Consider the following 19,999-nt stretch of genomic DNA (forward strand, 5'->3'; position numbering starts at 1 on the left):
GAATTTGTATGGCTTCAGCTTCCAGCCGTTGGATTGTGTTAGACCTTTCTCTGTTAGATTAAAGAGCCTTTTAGTACCTGATAGGTTCTCACTGTGAAGGTACTTACTCACTGTCATCAAGTCACGCTCCATCTCTTTTTTGATAAACTAAACAGATTGTGGTCTGTACATCTCCCAGCATTTTCGCCAGCCTTCAGATATTTTTTGTGGCTCTTTTCTGCACCCTCACCAATTTTTAAACATCCCTTTAACAATGTTGACATTAGAACTGGGTGCAGCATAGCAGTATTGATCTCACTGATACTGTATACAGAGGTAAAATCTCCTTCCTACTCCTACCCACTACTCCCCCGTTTATAGGACCGAGAATCACATTAGCCCTCTTTGCCATAGCAACATACTGGGTTTGCCATTTATGTCATCTAAATCTTTTTCAGGGTCCCTGCTTCCCAGCATGCGGTCCCCAATCCTGTAGACATGGCCTGTATTCTTTGTTCCTAGATGACTTTTCTGTGGTGCACCTACCACAAAGTGCTGCAGAGCTAAGGGAGGCTAGTCCCTACCTGTCCTGGCTGGCAGTGTGCTGCACCCCAGAAACAGCCAGCAGGTCCAGCTCCTAGGCAGGGGAGACCAGGGGCTCTGTGCGCTGCCCCCGCCCTGAGCACCAGCTCCAAACTGGGGGGCTTGCAGTGCCTGTGGGTGAGAGTGGCACGTGGAGCCTCCTGGCCCCCCTGCCTACGACCCAGACCTGCTGGCTGCTACTGGCGCTTGCGGCCAGCGTGGTGCCAGGACAGGCAGGCAGCCTGCCCCTTAGCCCCCCCCACTGCACTGCTGACTGGGAGCTGCCCGTGGTAAGCCCATGCCCCAACCCCAAGCTCCAACCCTGAGCCCCCCAAACCCTGAGCCCCCTCCTGCACCCCAAACCACTGATCCCCAGCCCCATCCCACAGTCCACACCCCCAGTAAGAGCCTCATCCCCTCATGCACCCCCACCCCCCTGCCCCAGCCCAGTGCAAGTTAGTGAGGGTGAGGGAGAGCAAGCCACTGAGAGAGGGGGAATGTAGTGAGCGGATGGTGGGGCCTCAGGGAAGGGGCGGGGTTAGAGTGTTTGATTTTGTGTGACTAGAAAGTTGGCAATGCTAGGCGAGGCTCACCAGCAGGGAGGGTAAGGTAAGGAGCAGGATGGAGGAGGTGGGGGCTCGTGGGAGATGGCAGCAGGGAGGGCTCCCTTGAGGGCTCTGGGAAGTGGGACAAGGCTCACCAAAGGAGGGGCAAGGAGCCTCCGGAACTCCAGTCTCACCCATCCAGCTCCTTACCGCTCCTTGTTGGCAAGCCTGAGGTCGATCCACTTCCTGAAGCCTTCAAGGGAGCCCCCTAGCATGCCCTCCCAGTGGTAGAGGGGCTCCCTCAAGAGCTGAGGCTCCTGGGAAGGAATGGATGTAGGGCTCATTGCGGGGAAGGTCAGGCTGGAGGTGGTGGTGGGGACACCTGAGTGGGGAGAGGAGGGTCAGGCTGGAGGTGTGTGAGGCACAGCCATTGTCCATCTGTTCTGTGCTTCACGCCTGCCCTCTCTTCTAGCTTGGCTTTCCTATCCTGCAGGGGATGGGGGCGGGAAGCTGGCAGCAGGAGCTAGGAGTGGAATTTCCTGCTAGCTCCATGGCCAACCCAGGGGCTTAAGGGGTGGGTTGGGGGAAGAGGCCCATCCCCTGACCAATCAGGGTTTCAGGTCTTCACAGCACTGCTGCTGACATGTGGAGCAAGGGGCTTCTCACACACACATAGATCCAAAGGGGAGTCCAGGCTCACAGGGTTAGACTTTCTACATCAAGTCAGACATGTCTAAACCCTTACATCTAAAACTGAAAATACTCTTGCATTGTGTAGCCTAGGTATGACCTCCTCAACTATTCTCATGGACAGGCACTCACTTTGATAGCCTCATTTACAATATTTGGATCTATACTAATCCTTAACTCTTCTGAGTTTATTACAATTAGTGTTAGACCCACTCAGCGAGTGTTTGAATTCATTCACTAATATCTAATTTACCTGGTCAGGTTCAACTTTTATTTTCTTTTTCAGTGCTAATCTGACTTAAGTGCACATGTCTTTTGGGGGATTGCCTCAATACGATGTATCATATCCCTAGTGCAACCCTGTCAATTAACACCTCATCATAGTCTCTGTCTTTTGTGTCCTATGCCGTAGACACGTTCTACCTCCGTTTGCAGACTGATCTTCAATCTAAGCAGCTCCCAGTTCCACTCTTCCACATTTTACTAAGTGGCATCTGTCCTTGAAGAGAGACACCAGTGCGCACAGTAGCTTTGCCACCTGGGCTCATTTTGTGCCTGCTGTATGAAAGAAGCTTCATTTCTATTTTATTTTACCATTAGCTAGTCACTAATAATTTTGTACAGACCTGCTGTGATTACGCAGTCACACATATCTACTTGGAAGTGTTGCCTCCCTGTTGTGTGCTGTGTGGATGGGGAGAAGGGTAAGAGAAGAGTTCCTCTGACATAGCGTGGGGATAGAGCAGAGGTCCAGCAATAACAGGGAGAAGGGTGGAGAGAGAGTGAGTTACTCTTTCCTTCCCCTGCCTAGCCTCTGTTAGATCCTGGCAACAATGGATCTTGCTGCTTATTTCACTCAGCCCCCAAGGACTAACCAGGCAAGCGACTCACTTCAAGGTCAGACCCCAGTGGTAGTGCCGTCCTGTACACACTATGAGGCTTTTGGAGGAAGCAGCAGGGTGCATTCTTTTACAAGATGCCTTCATAGTTTTAGCTGAGCTCAGTTTACAGGCATTTCACAAAAATACCGTAAGCACCACATTCAGCTTCAAGTGTGGATCTTGACATTAATTGAATTTTGCACTGCTCATAGTTATAGCTAATTTAATTTTGTTCTAAACCTAGTAGTGCATGGTCCTATGAGCTCTCAAGCCCCATTCCTATGTGCAGCATTTGATAATTGGCCAAGTGAGTAATGTGGGAGGTTTTTCTGAAACGTAGGGCCAAAACACTGTAATACTGTACTAGATTTGATAGATAATTGTTCTGATCTTGTATGTGTTTGGTATTGGAACTATTTTAATAACCTAACAATTAATGAGCAGGAGAACAACTTGTTTATAGCTTGACAGGAATTAAAACCACTCAAGCGAGTCTGCCGTTTTCTTAAAACTACAGCAGTACTCTCATGTTCTGTCTTCAAATTGCCCCTTTCTTATAGTATTAGTATTCTGAAGGATCAGTGCTACTCTCTAATCCTGCTCTCTAGATAGTATGCTCCTGCAATATGGCAAGCTTTCTTATGTGTGTATGTGTTTATGGGATTGTGTGAAGTTGTGAGTAAGTCTGCAAGGTATATGTGGTGGGGGGCAGAAGTGTTGGCTTGAGGGTGTATTAATACAAGGAGTTGTGTGTTTGTGTGTGTGCATGTAGGGATGGATGAGGTGTTTATGAGTGTTGGGTGTGGGGACTGGGTATATGTGATTTTGGTGTTTGGTGATTTGCCTGAGGGAGTTGTTTGTGTGGATTAACAGTGGGAGTGTAGATATGTGAGATGGAGGTTTAGGGAGTAGCTGTGTTTGTGTGTGTTAAGAGGAGATTATGTTATTATATGTTTGTGGATTAAGCATGTGTTTGAGGACTGTCTGTACCACTGCATGAGTCATCTTTATGCTTGAATCGATTTTCCTCTGGAAAGACAATACAAGGATAGGAGGAGAGGCAGCAGAAAGAATTTTGAATTATATGGTCCCTGTGTAACATCCTCCATTAGTAAGTAACATGAGCTTTTAGGATGTGATACATTTCTATGGGCTGAGCTCTGTAACTCAAGTATTTGCTCTATTTACTTTAGAGATCACCAGGAATGTCTGGGGGGGAAAGAACAAGGGAAAGAAAGGAGGTCCCAGCACAATGCCAGGGGCAGGAACACCTAGATTATGAGAGTTTCAAGGTTAAGGCCAGAAGGGTCTTAAAGCATTTCTTCATAAACTTCACAGCCGCCTTTGATGTGGATAAATATTATTATGGCACTTTTATAGCTAGAGGAATTGAGGCAAAGCAATACTAAATAATCTCCCCTAGGACATTCCAAGAGTCAGTGGAAAGCCAGCAATAGAATTTTGGAGCCTTGGATCCAGTTCTCTAGCTGACCATTAGGCCAGATTCCCTTGTCAAATTATTTATAGGAGATTAATTCATATAGCCGGTAAGACATCAAAAATTTCTAATTATATCTAGTCATGTCAAATGACAATTATGCCTTTAGTTAAGTATGCCACACAATACTTTGCCAGAGAAAGGTTAGCCAAAAATGCTTTGACTGAAGATCTGTTGCAGATGCAGATCAGACCCTATAAAAGCACCCCTGGGGAAAAATTTGCCTTGTCCTTGCACAGAAAGCTTCAAGGTAAGCGTATGGAGGAACCTGGGTTTGTGGAGAGGGGAAATTTCCTCTGCATTTCACGCATCCAGCTACATTCCTGAAGCCGCTAACACTAATTTCCATGAGGGATTGGCTCTGTTAGCAGTGATTTTAAATCTGCTTTTCAAAGTGCCTATATATTTTCATCTATCATTTGTCACTGGAGTTTCATGCAGCAATAAGAAGGGAATTTCTATTTCTATTTTACAGTATTGATCAGCTTCCAGACTGCATACTATCCACCTGGCATCACAAGAGGTAAGATCCTGATTTACTAATTCCAAGGGGATAGTAAGAGACTATCTAGGGTGGGGTTTCTGTATAGCTGAATGGACAGTTGCTGAATCCCCCAGTATTTATGCCAAATGCACTACATATTGTGCTTGGGCTGTGCTGCCTATGGCGGTCAGGGTCTCCACGGTGACTGAACTTGAAGCCAGTGACTGCTGATGCTGGGCCGGCCAGTGCCCTGTCCTGGATCCTCACTTCTAACCAATCAGTTTGATCAGTTCTAGACTTTAGGTCTTTGATATGATTGTATCCAAGGTGCCTAGAGCCCACCAGCTGAGAGAATATTGCAAAATCTTATTATTTTTCCTCAGATATATGTATTATTGTAACAATCATTTTGTCAGGAATTTGCTGAACCAAATTTTATTGAAGAAGTTTGTCATCTGAACATACAAGTCATTTTGTAACATGTAATACAAAGGCCTCATTTTCAATACTGCGGAGAACTCAGCAGTTCCCTGTTGTTATAAATCCATAGTTTATTTAAGAGCCTAATAATGGGTTTAGAATTCCAACTCCTATTTTTGAAAATCTTGGCCTTAGTTATTTTTATAAATTATATTTCAGCACATTTACAATTGTACTAAGTGTTATAATAAATAATTAAAATTGAACAGTTGCAATTCATTAAAAAGTTGTGTTATCCATGGTTTTTATTGTTTGTTCACTTTTTTTTATTGTTTGAATTACTGAGTGCAAAATAGCAAGCGTCTCCTCCATAGATTTAGGCCCAGATTGTTAAACTATTGTTCTGCTCTGAAATGCCTAACTGAATTAGGAGTCAAACTTCCGCAAGCCAATGGCTCATCAGGCTGATGTAGTTAAGGCATGTTAGTTTCATAGCTAACAGTACACAAAGGAGCAATGAAGCAGCATCATGTCTGATTACCTTGAGGTACACCAACCCAATGGAATGGGGAACAGTCTGCAGCTAAGTGAACTCAAGGTGGTCTTTTACTGTGAAGCAGGCAAGATTTAAATCTTCAGGACTGTAGTTCAGAACCTTACTCATTCCTCACACCCATGAGGAGCCATACTCCCACTGATTTTCAACAGATGCCTTACAATTTACCCCCACTAAACCATCCCAAGGGTAGAAAATGTCAGAGGTGTCCCAACCGATGCAGAATATTATTGATTCATCAGTCTAACATTTTCTCCCCAACAGAGCTCACTGCTGAGCTGCCCTAGATAAACCGCAGCCATGTCGTCAGATAGTGAGATGGCCGTCTTTGGGGTGGCAGCTCCTTTCCTACGAAAGTCGGAGAAGGAGAGAATTGAGGCCCAGAACAAGCCTTTCGATGCTAAGAATTCGGTCTTTGTGGTGCATCCCAAGGAATCCTTTGTGAAAAGCACAATCCAGAGCAGGGAAGGAGGGAAGGTCACAGTCAAGACTGAAAAAGGAGAAGTGAGTAAAAACAAGGAGTAAGGAACAGCATTTTGTTCCTCCTCTGTTCTTAGCTGATAGAAATGGGTCTCTTCTTTCCTTCCAGTCTTTGACTGTTAAGGAAGATCAAGTCTTCTCCATGAACCCTCCCAAGTATGATAAAATCGAGGACATGGCAATGATGACCCATCTCCATGAACCTGGCGTCCTGTATAACCTCAAAGAGCGTTACGCAGCCTGGATGATCTATGTAAGTACAGGCTGAAGCCTTTCCTGGACTTCCAAACTAACAGCTACACTAAATCATGTGGAAACCAATCTCATTATCTCCCTTTCTTTCAGACCTACTCGGGTCTCTTCTGTGTCACTGTCAACCCCTACAAATGGCTGCCAGTGTACAACCCAGAAGTTGTGACTGCCTACAGGGGCAAAAAGCGTCAAGAGGCCCCTCCCCACATCTTCTCCATCTCTGATGGTGCCTATCAGTTCATGTTAACTGGTGAGTGGCTCAACTCCTGAAAAGTGATTATAGAGTGAAAATTTCATATGAGGAATCACAGTGGCTGAATTTTAGCAGTATCAGGGGCATGCACTGGTGAGCAAATATCTGTGAACCTTATTTCCTTCACAGACATCATCAGTACCAGTGCAAATGACACATATTTTTGCACTTCGTTTTTCTAAAAATCAAACCCATAACGTATAGCCAAAGACATTGAAAGTGCTAAGAATAGTGCTAGATAAAATGGTTCAGATGAAACAAGAATTCATCGAAACCTACACTGAAACTGACCAAAACTTTGTCCAGCACTTGAATCTAAACCTGACCCAAAATTTCACACAAATCCTTTTTGATATTCTGGAAAGTTTGGTTAATTTTTCTAAAAAAATAACTGTTCTTTGTTCCCAGGTTTCAATCAGGCCTAGATCAAAAGTGCAAAATGCTTTGATAAAATGTTGATCTCATGGTATTTCCTGCATAGCTGGATTCAGAAACTACTATGATCTCATGAAATTTCAGCTCCAAGAGGTTTGGATGAACTTGCGAACTTTTAGTTGTCTTTTAGTTAAGAGTATTGTTTCTATAATCGTTTGCCCTACAGAGATTTAAGTCACTTCTTCAGATTTCTGAATAATAAAATTTGATGAAAGGAAAATGTGTATAAGTTGGTCTGAAGTCCATGTGTCCTGTGGTTCTTTCAGTGCATGTGAATTTAACTCAAAACCTAAATATCATGGAATGGATACACTGATTTTTTGAGGGAGAGAGAGTGAGAGAGAGAGAGAGAGAGAGAGAGAGAGAGAGAGAGAGAGAGAGAGAACAGTTCCTGAAAAAATCAAAATTTTGAAGTAATTTCATTACAAAATGAAATGATTTTTAAAATATTGGTTTTGTTTTCTTCTTTTCACTTTTTTTCCTTTTACCACTGAATGCAGTAGAATGGATGATGCCCATAGCTTTATTTTATGTTCACATTTTCATTTTGTTTTTTCCTTTTCCCACTTTGTAACTTTTAGAAACTTCCTCAACTCTGGAAACTTACAGAATAGGTAAAATGAAGGGAAGACTAGTACTAAAGACTAGTACTAAAATGAACAAAAGAGAAAAAGAAAACAGAAAAAAGTGACCAGAAACCCCCCGAACCCATTCTGGACATAATTCATTCTATTGGCATTCAGTGACAAAAAAGATAACAAAAGGGGAAAAAAAAAAAGATCTCCTAAAAACCCCAAAATTCCCAATTCTGATTAAAAAAAAAATGTCAAGAAATCGGAAGCTACTAAAGATAGTTTCTAGTTTTGAAAAAAGGCTAGTTTTTGTTGAAAAAATTTCAGATAAAAATTTTGACAGTCTCATATTTACTTCAAACACATTTCAGTCAGTTCAATATTACTCAGTAACTCTTTTAAAAGTCTTTTTGGTTCTGTCTCTTTCACAGATCGGGAGAATCAGTCGATCCTCATCACGTATGTATATTTCCTTGCCCTGGTTTTTGCTGGCTTTGCTGTGCGCTGCAGGAAGAAACTCTTTGGTTATGTGTTCTCTGCTTCTTTGTTTGATTTGACAGTGGAGAGTCTGGTGCTGGAAAGACTGTGAACACAAAGCGTGTCATCCAGTACTTTGCAACAATTGCAGCTAGTGGGGAGAAGAAGAAGGAAGAGCCAGGCAAAATTCAAGTAAGTTGGTCACTAAAGATGGGATTAAATGCTCTTTTCTGAAACTGCCACGTATATAATGTTTAAAACAACCTTAATTTGACAATAATTGTTACTTTGTAGGGGACCCTTGAAGATCAAATCATCAGCGCCAACCCCCTGCTGGAGGCCTTTGGTAATGCCAAGACTGTGAGGAATGATAACTCCTCTCGTTTTGTAAGTCTTTTTGTCAGAAATGCTCTTAGTTCTAGGCAAACATGAGGGTACGGTGTCTGCCACGCACTCAAATGCAGTGATGGGACAATTTATGTTCATATAATTAGAATTTTTTATCATGTCTTTACTGGTTTTCAAACAATGACAGATTAAACATACATATAAATAACAGAAATTATAGTAGAGAGACAAGGTGTATGAGGTAATATCTTTTATTGGACCAACTTCTGTTGGTTAGAGAGAGAAGCTTTCCAGTCACACAGAGCTCTTCTTCAGGTCTCGGAAAGGTACTTTGAGTATCACAGCTAAACGCAAGGTGGAACAAATTGTTTAGTATAAGTAGTTAACACATATTGTAAGGACCCATTTAAGGTAGAGTAGCCCATTAATACCTCTGCAGTCATAGGAAAAAGATAGGGGTTAGTGGGTTACAGATTGTTGTAATAAGCCATAAATCCATAGTTCAGTCCATGGTTTTTAGTGTCTAGCGGAGTGATGAATTTAAGCTCCCAGGCTCATCATTTGAAAGTGTTGTGCAGGTTTCCTTTGAGGATGAGCACTGAGAGGTCAGATATAGAGGGATCATCCTGTGAAAATTGTTCACTCACAGGTGATAGAGTGTTTTTGTCTTTTATCATTTTCCTGTGAGTGTTCATTTGACAGGTAGTGATTGTCTGGTTTCACCCACATAGTTATTATTGAGGCAGTTAGTGCACAGAGCTGGGGCAGCAGACCTTGAACAAACAGCCCAATGACCACAAGATCTGTTAAGGTCTGAAGGCACCCATCCAGGTTTATTGTCGACAAAGCACGGTATTGGTGCCCTATACTTGCTACAAGTACACTCAGTGCATATATGCCTGTGGCAATGGACGCAGCTCAGTTAATGCTAGGACTTTCCATTCCCCCCTAGACTGGCCAAAGACACTCCCTCTGAGACTCCATTTTATACACCAATACATACAAGTTACGTATTGCCCCTCTGACGTGATTAGATACTGCCCTCTGACATAGCTACCCACCACCTTGTACCTGTTGGTTCAATCAAAACATCTCTATCCATCATGCTGACATCCTGATGTTATCTTTAGGATGGGTCAGCATGTTCCTGTTATCTTGGTGAATGTGTTTGGTATCTAAGTGTTCTGGTACCACCTTCTGGAATGTGTTTGTGTGCATGGCCTGTGTGTAGCACTTCTTAGGAATGCGTGTTTCTGCAATGTGAGCCCTGTTCTTGCCAGATTCTGTAAGCACGGCCTGCCTCTAGCTCACAGCCTGACTTTGCTTGATATCCCCAAAGCTTTGACCACTACTTTAGCCCAGGCCTCAGGTCACATACCAGGCTTATGATACAAGGGCTTATGTCTCATGCTCTTTTCCTACTACAACCCCCAGTTCAAGTCCCACCACTGTTGGATGAGGACAAGGGAACTGAACAGGACCTACCACCTCTCATGGGAGAGCCCTAACCATTTAGCTTGGGGCTATTCTGATGTGGGGCTCCTTCAGTCTCTCCTGTTGAAGCTGTCTCATTCTGGATCAATAATTAAAGAGTCATTGGAGTGGGACCCTGGGTCTCCCCTCCTTTCATGTGAGTGCAGTAATCACCCAGCTATTGAGTCATTCTCATGCTTCTGCTCTCTGTGTGGGGCAGGAGGAAGCGAGAGAATGACTCTATAACCTGGTGGTTCATGCACTCACCCGGGAGGTGGGAGACCCAGGATCCAGTCCCCTTTTCTAGTGACTCTTTAATTTTATCTAGAGTGCAACAGTGACAACAGGAGAGACTGACTAAGCTCCACATCAGAAAAGGCCACAGCCCAGTGGTTAACATACTCACCTGAATGGAGGTACTTGTTCAAAACCCTTCTTCCCTCAGGAAGAGGGGGGTCTCCTACATCCCAGGTGAGCACCCTAACCACTGGGCTAAATATTATGAGGGAAGTCCTTCATCCCTGGCTGTTCTGTGTTAACTCAGCTGAGGGGCCTGATCCAGGAGGAGTCCTCTGAGCATGCCTGCAGGATCAGGCCCCATGCGATTTAGATGGCTGAATGCCTGTCTTCCCAGGTACATCAATTGTTCTGGGGCGTAGGCAGGAGATAGACACCTATGGCTAGAGGGAGGCAGAAATGTGCACACCCAGAGGCACGAGCATAGATGTAGGGAACTTTTACTGAAAAAACCAAAGGTGTCAAGGGAGTTTAGCCACCGACAGAGTTCAGCAGGAGTTTTGTGTGTCACAGTGCTGATGAAACCACGACTTAAGTGCCTAAAAAACCAGGGACTTAGGTGCCTGGGTACTTTTGTGCATTCAGGCCTTCCTTCCTCCCCTGCATGCAACTTATATGAACTGTACAATTTTGGCTATATTGGTCACTATGGATGTTAATAATTTAGCATAGGTCTTTACCTAAATATTTAGCAGTGACATAGGCTAAAAATCTCACTACCTATTAAGCCTTGGCCCCTCTGAAGTAAAAGGCAAAACTCCCATTGTTTCAGTGGGGCCAGGATTTCATCCCTAGTCTGTCTCTGAGGGTTTAAATGAAATAACTTTTTTTTCCTTTAAAGGGTAAATTCATCAGAATCCACTTTGGTACCACAGGGAAACTGGCTTCTGCTGACATTGAAACATGTAAGGGACCACCCTTTAAGGGTCACAATTCTCTGTCTCTCTTTCTTTCTCATGGTGTTTTCTTGTGGATAATTGTACTTTACTTGCCTTGCCAGATCTACTGGAGAAATCTAGAGTCACTTTCCAGCTCAAGGCGGAAAGAAGCTACCACATATTTTATCAGATCATGTCCAACAAGAAGCCAGAACTAATTGGTAAGAAACGTTTTAATTCTTTTGGTGGAACTGGTCACTGAGTAACACCAACTGATGAGCTTTGTTACATGGGCGATTATGGGCATGTCTACACTGCATTGTAAACCCAGGCTCAGACTCAGATTTGAGCCCAACCCCTCCTCTACAGTTCACGCTCAAATCTATCTGACTCGGGTCAGTAAGTCCTCAGGGCCAGGGTCCTAGGACCCACATGGGGCGGTAGGTCCAACCCCAAATCCTATTTTGATTGGGAACCAAGCTCCATCATTTTGCAGTGTGGACCCTGCACAAGCCTGGGTCCCCAGAAGCAGAAGGTCAGACTCGGGTCTGCGAGCAGTATGGACGCATCAGCATGGTTCTGAGAACTGGGTCCATCAATTGTAAATCTGGGTTTACAATGCAGCATGATGCATATGCGTAAGCTTGGAAACACTGAGTCTGTAGGCATGGGGCCCACGGACCAGGGTTTGCAATGGCGTGTAGACATACCCTTAAAGCCCTGTGTTACCCTGAGGCAAGGTTTGGAATAAATACGTGACCAAAGACCAAACTGCAGCAGGTAAAAATTGAGATCTATTCTTGTTTTCAGAGATGCTTCTGATTTCCACCAACCCATATGACTTCCCCTTTGTGAGTCAAGGTGAGATCACTGTAGCCAGCATCGATGACCAGGAAGAACTCATGGCCACAGATGTGAGTCACACATGATAATTATGTGAAGTATTAACTTTACTAGATAAGATCTTTACTTTACTATTCTGTTGACAGAGCGCCATTGATATCTTGGGCTTCAGTTCTGAGGAAAAAACAGCCATTTACAAGCTGACAGGGGCAGTACTGCACTATGGGAACATGAAATTCAAGCAGAAGCAGCGTGAGGAACAGGCAGAGCCAGATGGCACAGAAGGTATTAGCAGAAATTACACTCTCAATAATGCAAGCAATAAATCAATCCATAGAAGGTGAATTATGTCAAAATGTCAAGCTTTAGCTTTCAGTTCTGGTTGAGGAGTCTCTTTTAAAACTATCCTTTATTTTTAGGGGCTTAGGGGTACATTTTCAAAGGCACTGGATGCTTAACTCTCACTGACTTTCAAAAAAGCCTGATTTTGAATTTCATGTCTTTTATGCCTACAAAATCTCTACGATAAGATTACATTAATAGAACTGCATTAATAGAACATTTAACATTACAGTTGCTTTTGAGAGAATATCACATACACCACATTCTATATTTGTCCAATAATTGATTCCTCTGACTGTGCCCTTTTAGTGGCTGACAAAGCAGCCTACCTAATGAATCTGAACTCAGCTGACCTGCTCAAAGCTCTGTGTTGCCCCCGAGTCAAGGTTGGGAATGAATATGTGACCAAAGGTCAAACTGTGCAGCAGGTAACAATTGGTGATCTAGAACTCCTGGTTTGAATTAACACACCAGGTTTCTTTCTCTGCTTTGTATGGTAACACCAGTCCTTCTCCCACTGTTTTAGGTGCACAATGCGGTGGGTGCTCTGGCAAAGGCGGTCTATGAGAAGATGTTTCTCTGGATGGTCATTCGTATCAACCAGCAGCTGGATACCAAGCAGCCCAGACAGTACTTCATTGGTGTCCTGGACATTGCTGGCTTTGAGATCTTTGATGTAAGGAGCAAAGATTTGACAGCAGGTTCCTGGAAGGGACACTGAGGGGGTGTGAAAATTCAGAGAAATATGACTACAAACAAGCATGGCCTTGATCTGAAAGCATAGAAATTCCGGTGTGGGCAGGCACTGAAAATGTTGAAATGTCCCAGGAGATATGATAGTATAGTAAATAATAGATTTTACCTTACTATTGACTTCAAAGGATAATAAGAGCTCTCCTGGGAACAATGAATTCAAGGTCTTTTTGCTCTCCCATATGCATGCACAAATCCCACAAAGGGAATTGCACACAGGGCCTGAGCTGGTGGCGCCCTGTCAATAAAACCCGTTACGTTTACACTGGGAAGCCCACTTTAGGATTAGAAGTGCCACCACAGCTTCACAGTTGCTGTTACATCTTTAACGTCTTTAATACCCCTACACTTGTCTTTCCCTTTGTGTAGTACAACAGCCTGGAGCAGCTGTGCATCAACTTCACCAATGAGAAACTGCAACAGTTTTTCAACCACCACATGTTTGTGCTGGAGCAGGAGGAGTACAAGAAGGAAGGGATTGAATGGACATTCATTGACTTTGGGATGGACCTGGCTGCCTGCATTGAGCTCATTGAGAAGGTATCTTTTCAATTCAAGTGCCTGATTCATTTGAGAATTCTTTAGTTGCTGGGGGTCGTATTAAATTTTAGAGGGACTCTTCCCTGCTCAGGTCGATACATTCGGCCTTAGTTATTAAAAATACCTTGACCCACAATTGAATATATTTTGGGGGTAAAAACATTAGTCATAGAATCATAGAACTTTAGGGCTGGGAGGGACCTCGAGATGTCGTCTAGTACAGCTCCCTGCGCTGAGGCAGGACCAATGACGGGAATTACACAGCCTCCCCTGGAAGCCTATTCCAGAGTTTAACTACCTTTATAGTTAGGAAGTTTCCCCTAATATCTAACCTAAATCTCCCTTGTTGCAAACTAAACCCATTACTTCTTGTCCTACCTTCAGTGTACATGGAGAAGTATTGATCAGCATCCTTTTTGTAACAGACCTTAACATATTTGAAGGTTGTTTTCAGGTTTCCTCTTTAACTTCTTTTCTCAAGGCTAAACATGTGAGATTTTCCAAACCTTTCATCATTATTGTTGCTTTCCTCTGGACTCTCTCCAATTTGTCCATATCTTTCTTAAAGTGTGGTGCCCAGAAGTGGGCCTCCAGCTAAAGCCTCACCATGCTGAACAGAGTGGCATAGACAATAGACAATTACTTCCCACTTAAGATACTCCTATTTTACTTATGATACTCCTGTGTCGTACATATGACATCCCAGAATATTAGCCTTTTTTGCAACTGCATTATGTTGTTGACTTGCATTCAATTTGTGTTCCATTATAACCTCCAGATTCTTTTCAGCAGTACTACTGCCTAGCCAGTTATTCCCCATTTTTTAATTGTGCATTTGATTTTTAATTCCTAAATGGAGTATTTTGCACCTGTCTTTATTGAATTTCATTTTGTTGATTCCAGACCAGGTCTCCAATTTGTCAAGGTAATTTTTTGTTCTAATCCTGTCATCCAAAGTGCTAGCAACCCCTCCCAGCTTGGTGTCATCCACTAATTTTATAAGCATACTATACACGCCATTATCCAAGTTATTAATGCAAATATTGAGTAGTACCAGACCCAGGACTGACACCTATGGGAGCCCACTAGATACATACTCCCAGTTTGACAAGGAACAATTGATAACGATTCTTTGAAAATGGTTGTTCAACCAGTTTTGCATCCATCTTATAGTCATTTCATCTAGACCACTTTCGCTAGTTTGGTTATGAGAATGTCAGGTGGGATAATGTCAAAACCTTACTAAAATTAAGATATATCCTGTCTACAGTTTCCTTGTGATCCACTAGGCCAGTAACCCTGTCAAAGAGGGAAATGAGGTTGGTTTGGCATGATGGTTTTTGACAAATCCATATTGGCTATTTCTCATTACCCTTCTATCTTCTAGGTGCTTACAAATTGATTGTTTAATAATTTGTTCTAGTATCTTTCCAGGTGTCGAAGTTAGGCTGACAGTTCAGCAATTCCCCAGGTCCTCTTTGGTCCCCTTTTTAAGATGGGTTGTATGTTTATCCTTCTCCAGAATGGAAAGATGACCTAAATTACCTTATAACAGGACCCTTTTCAGAAACCTGGACACAGTTTCCAATTTAAAGCATGCTTCTGTATTCTTTAGTACTGAAAGAATTCATTCTTCAAAGCAAACCATGGAGAAATCTGAAAAAGAAGTATATTTTGGTTTCTTGATGTTATTGCCTCAGTAACATGAAGATTATATCAGTATGATAACTTCATTAAAAGAATGTTCTACATTTGTGCTCTACAGGCCCTCAGTCATATCCAGTTAATCATTTCCTGGGTAGACTGGTGAGGAAGGCAGAAATATAATATTCTGATCACTTTGACGTCATCTTCAACAGTTGTAGCTAAGAAATTTTGTGCATGGTGAATATAGAAAATGGAAAAATACAATTCTTGGCAAATATGTTCTCTCTCTAATATATACATCTTCTGAGTGCAACAATGAGGAGGTGGTGCTTTTGAATGTAGGGCACATAGAATTCAGAACATTTGCTGAAAGTCTACAGTTCTGGAGAACAACAGGCTCTTTTAGCAAGATATCTCCATGTTCTATGAGCTCATTTGGGTAAGGACTTTTATGTAAACATGACAATACTGTTGCACCTGTCAAAATGTTTGTTACAAAAAAATAAAATTTCCATGAGCCATTACTTTACATTCAAAGCTGAAATAGATGAAATTCAGCTTATTTAATCTCCCAGTTTGTCAGGAGATGTACTTAGAGTACATCCTTTTCTCACCTGTTTCTCAACCTCTGGACATTGTCAGTCTTCTGACCAAGAGATGGCCACATTGTCCAGGATGGCAGTTTGTAATCAATCTCTCCCTCTTTCTACTTATTTGTTGCTGTTTCTTTCAGCCAATGGGTATTTTCTCCATCCTGGAAGAGGAGTGCATGTTCCCCAAGGCAACTGATGTGTCTTTCAAGAACAAGCTCTATGACCAGCATCTTGGCAAGTCCAACAACTTCCAGAAGCCCAAGCCTGTCAAAGGAAAGGCTGAGGCCCACTTCTCCCTGGTGCACTATGCTGGCACTGTGGACTACAATATCACTGGCTGGCTCGAGAAGAACAAAGATCCCCTGAATGAAACCGTCATTGGGCTGTACCAGAAATCATCAATGAAAACACTGGCTTTTCTCTTTGCCTCGTATGGTGGAGATGCAGGTATTTGTATTCATCCACAATATCCAATATACACAGAAATACTTCTTCTAGAATCACAAAAGGGAACATAAAAAATCTAAAACATGTTTTCTTTCTCTTTCATTGTGCAGAAGTCGGTGGTGGCAAGAAGGGAGGCAAGAAGAAGGGTTCTTCTTTTCAGACCGTTTCTGCTCTTTTCAGGGTACAGTACAGTATTCATTATCATGTTGTCTGTGAAGACAATGAGAAATCTCACTTTAAATCTGAAAAGGTTATTTTCCAGCTGGCTCAGTTGTGGTAAAAGCCCCTTGATTCTTATGGGAAGTTAACCTGCTGTATCTCCATTTCATTGAGTGCAGAGTCTGTCCTTTTTTCCCTCCCCCAGGATGATATAAAAAACAATGATGTTAAACAAAAGTATTTTCTAAGAAATGCTGTTAGGAGATTGTTACAGGCCCTCCTTGCACCAGCTCTAGATTCAGGGCTGTATATGGTCCTGTAATGGGGTTCACTTCCTCCATCTGCTTAAGAGTATCAGCTGTGTTAGTCTGTATCCGCAAAAAGAACAGGAGTACTTGTGGCACCTTAGAGATTAACAAATTTATTAGAGCATAAGCTTTCATGGGCTACAGCCTGCTTCATCGGATGCATAGAATGGAACATATAGTAAGAAGATATATATATACATACAGAGAAGGTGGAAGTTGCCATACAAACTGTAAGAGGCTAATTAATTAAGATGAGCTATTATCAGCAGGAAAAAAAACTTTTGTAGTGATAATCAAGATGGCCCAGTTAGACAGTTGACAAGAAGGTATGAGGATACTTAACATGGGGAAATAGATACAATATGTGTAATGACCCACCCACTTCCAGTCTCTATTCAAACCCAAGTTAATGGTATCTAGTTTGCATATTAATTCAAGCTCAGCAGTTTCTCATTGGAGTCTGTTTTTGAAGCTTTTCTGTTGCAAAATTGCCACTCTTAAATCTTTTACTGAGTGGCCAGAGAGGTTGAAGGGTTCTCCTACTGATTTTTGAATGTTATGATTCCTGATGTCAGATTTGTGTCCATTTATTCTTTTGCATAGAGACTGTCCAGTTTGGCCAATGTACATGGCAGAGGGGCATTACTGGCACATGATGGCATATATCACATAGGTAAATGTGCAGGTGAACAAGCCCCTGATGGCATGGTTAATGTGATTAGTTCCTATGATGGTGTCACTTGAATAAATATGTGGACAGAGTTGGCATCGGGCTTTGTTGCAAGGACAGGTTCCTGGGTTAGTGTTTTCGGTGTGTGGTGTGTGGTTGCTGGAGAGTATTTGCTTCAGGTTGGGGGGCTGTCTGTAAGTGAGGACTGGTCTGTCTCCCAAGATCTGTGAGAGTGAGGGATCATTTTTCAGGATAGGTTGTAAATCTTTGATGATGCCTGGAGAGGTTTTAGTTGGGGGCTGAAGGTGACAGCTAGTGGCGTTCTTTTATTTTCTTTGTTGGGCCTGTCCTGTAACAGGTGACTTCTGGGTACTCTTCTGGCTCTGTCAATCTGTTTTTTTCATTTCAGCAGGTGGGTATTGTAGTTTGAAGAATGCTTGATAGAGATCTTGTAGGTTAGTTTCCCTGACTCTGCTCCCTGAAGAATGCATGTAGACTTATGTGATTCAAATTCATCTCCTTCTTGAGGTGTGGTTTATAACACATCATTTCGACTCAACTCACGACAAATCTTCCCCATGGACTTTACAATTCCTTCCCAATGCCAGCCTCAGCTGTCTGGCCTTTCCTAAAGCTTTTCCCAGCCAAGGCTTCTATTCCTTCTCCCTGAAGATATCTCCTGCCAGGTCCTTCTCCTGGCTCTGGGTCACACTCCTCTCTATGAACTCGCTCCCTCTTAATTACCACTCACAAGTCACCATCATATGACATTGGCTCATCTGCTGGCCAAAGTCTTGAACCAGGATACTTGGACACATGCATGTGCCCCAGGAGCATCCTATTGTTACAGGTCCAGACTGCTTATATTTAAACCTGAAAACTTAGAAATGTCTCACTTCCCCCACTGCTCTGCCCCTTTCCATTCTTATACTCTTTGTGTTTTCCTTCACATATGTCCCATAAAAAAACAAAGGATCTCCAGGGCTCCCAGGATATGATGCCCTTTCTGACACTGGTTTCCTGTCCTGTCTTGGTGAACATTTTCAGTATTGCCAACCTGTGGCATTCAAAAGCCATGAGTTGGGCCCCCAAAACTCATGAGAATGAAATATGATTTCAAGAAAGAATCAGTGTTGGCTTTTTTCCTTGTCCTCTGCTCTCTGAGCCTTTAGTACACACTTGTCACATTTTTCAGCTTTTCTCCTCAACCCTGAGGTTCAGAAACTTACTTTTATTTTTCAGTTAAAAACTGACATTCCCTCCAAATCAATTGATTCCAGGAACTGGGGCATAAGAAAAACACCAAATATAGTGAGACTCATGATAAAACTGTGAGATGGGAACATTACATTCCACACTTCTAGGTAGCGCTATTTCTACAGTTTTATATCTCACTTTAAGGACCACATTCAGGATCCAAAGGAAGACGAGAACTTAGGTCAGAATGATTCTAGCTGGGATGTTTTGCAAGCTAGTCTACCTACAATGGTTATGTGCTACTCCTGACAGAATTCTGCACCGCTGTGGGAGTGCAGAATTCATATGGTCTGCATATTTCTGTGCTCCCCTCCCCCGTGCAGAAAAATGCAAAAGAACTCTGCAGGGGACATGCGCCTCTTCCCCAGCAGCACATCTGTTCCAGCATGCCTGGAGCAGCTTCAGAGATGCAAATCTCTGTGGGGGAAGGGGGCCTGGGCATGCATGCCTCTGGGGGAGACACTGATCACTGTCAGGGGGCAGGGCTGGCCAACAAGCAAGAGAGACTCTGTCCCTCTCGCTTGCTACTGTGGCTCACTGGGCATGGGCGGGGGTCGGGGTGGGGGGGTGTTAGGGCTTTTTATTATGCATGAGGAAAGCCCTGTTCCTGAGGCAGAAAAGCAGCAGCCTCCCTGTTAGTTAATTGATCTCATTCTCTGAGGCAGAAATGCAGCAACCTGCCTGCCGAGTAACATGTCTGTGACTTCTTGAGAATCGAAAAAACATCCAATTAAATATAAGTGTCATGTTAGTGAAAACTGTTTTTAAATTTAAAAAAATTGCTTTCGTAAATAAAAACACATTTTGTTAATGTTGCTGTTGATGGTTAATTGATCTCATTCCCTGAGACAGAAATGTACCAGCCTGCCTGCATAGTAACATTGTTAATGTTTCTATTGTTAGTTAACTGTTCCCATTCTTAGTCAATTCCCTCAGGAGCATAAAACCTGTAAAAGTTTTAAGGCCCCTACATTGCCAGAGTGATGTAAAGCCTCATGCATGACAGTAAGGGAATCTGCTAGGAAGAGCTATGCGCTCTCTCACTTTTTTCCTGTGCCAAAGAGGCACAATGGGGTTAGATTACAGCTCAGGATTTATTTTACTTACCCAGACTTTGAGTGCAAATAAAACATTTACCAAGCAGTCAATAAAATGTCAGGACAATTAGAAGCAAGCACTTCCCAAAGGTCCAGGACAATGATTAACAAACTGTATGACTTTCATGTGTGAAAGTCTGAGCAATTTAAAATGACATTCTGCTTTTTTTTTTTTTTTTTTTTTGCAGTTTGGTGTTCTGTAATGTAATTTAAATGAAAATTCAGCATTATTACTGGACTGCA

At 42.8% G+C, this 19,999-nt stretch overlaps 1 protein-coding gene across 1 annotated transcript in view; it reads left to right on the forward strand.

Annotated features, from left to right (window-relative positions):
* Positions 1 to 5,935: 5,935 nt before the first annotated feature.
* LOC140898372 (myosin heavy chain, skeletal muscle, adult) overlaps positions 5,936 to 19,999 on the forward strand; it is a 33,393-nt gene continuing 19,329 nt past the window's right edge. The window contains exons 1-15 of the mRNA XM_073312109.2: positions 5,936 to 6,139; positions 6,225 to 6,368; positions 6,461 to 6,617; positions 8,059 to 8,086; positions 8,188 to 8,296; positions 8,399 to 8,491; positions 11,064 to 11,127; positions 11,223 to 11,321; positions 11,911 to 12,014; positions 12,090 to 12,228; positions 12,595 to 12,713; positions 12,812 to 12,961; positions 13,408 to 13,578; positions 15,959 to 16,265; positions 16,376 to 16,446. Coding sequence (XP_073168210.1) covers positions 5,936 to 6,139; positions 6,225 to 6,368; positions 6,461 to 6,617; positions 8,059 to 8,086; positions 8,188 to 8,296; positions 8,399 to 8,491; positions 11,064 to 11,127; positions 11,223 to 11,321; positions 11,911 to 12,014; positions 12,090 to 12,228; positions 12,595 to 12,713; positions 12,812 to 12,961; positions 13,408 to 13,578; positions 15,959 to 16,265; positions 16,376 to 16,446 — 1,959 coding nt within the window. The remainder of the gene's footprint in view (positions 6,140 to 6,224; positions 6,369 to 6,460; positions 6,618 to 8,058; positions 8,087 to 8,187; positions 8,297 to 8,398; positions 8,492 to 11,063; positions 11,128 to 11,222; positions 11,322 to 11,910; positions 12,015 to 12,089; positions 12,229 to 12,594; positions 12,714 to 12,811; positions 12,962 to 13,407; positions 13,579 to 15,958; positions 16,266 to 16,375; positions 16,447 to 19,999) is intronic.

Source organism: Lepidochelys kempii, chromosome 14, assembly GCF_965140285.1.
Source record: "Lepidochelys kempii isolate rLepKem1 chromosome 14, rLepKem1.hap1, whole genome shotgun sequence".
Lineage (NCBI taxonomy): Eukaryota > Metazoa > Chordata > Testudines > Cheloniidae > Lepidochelys > Lepidochelys kempii.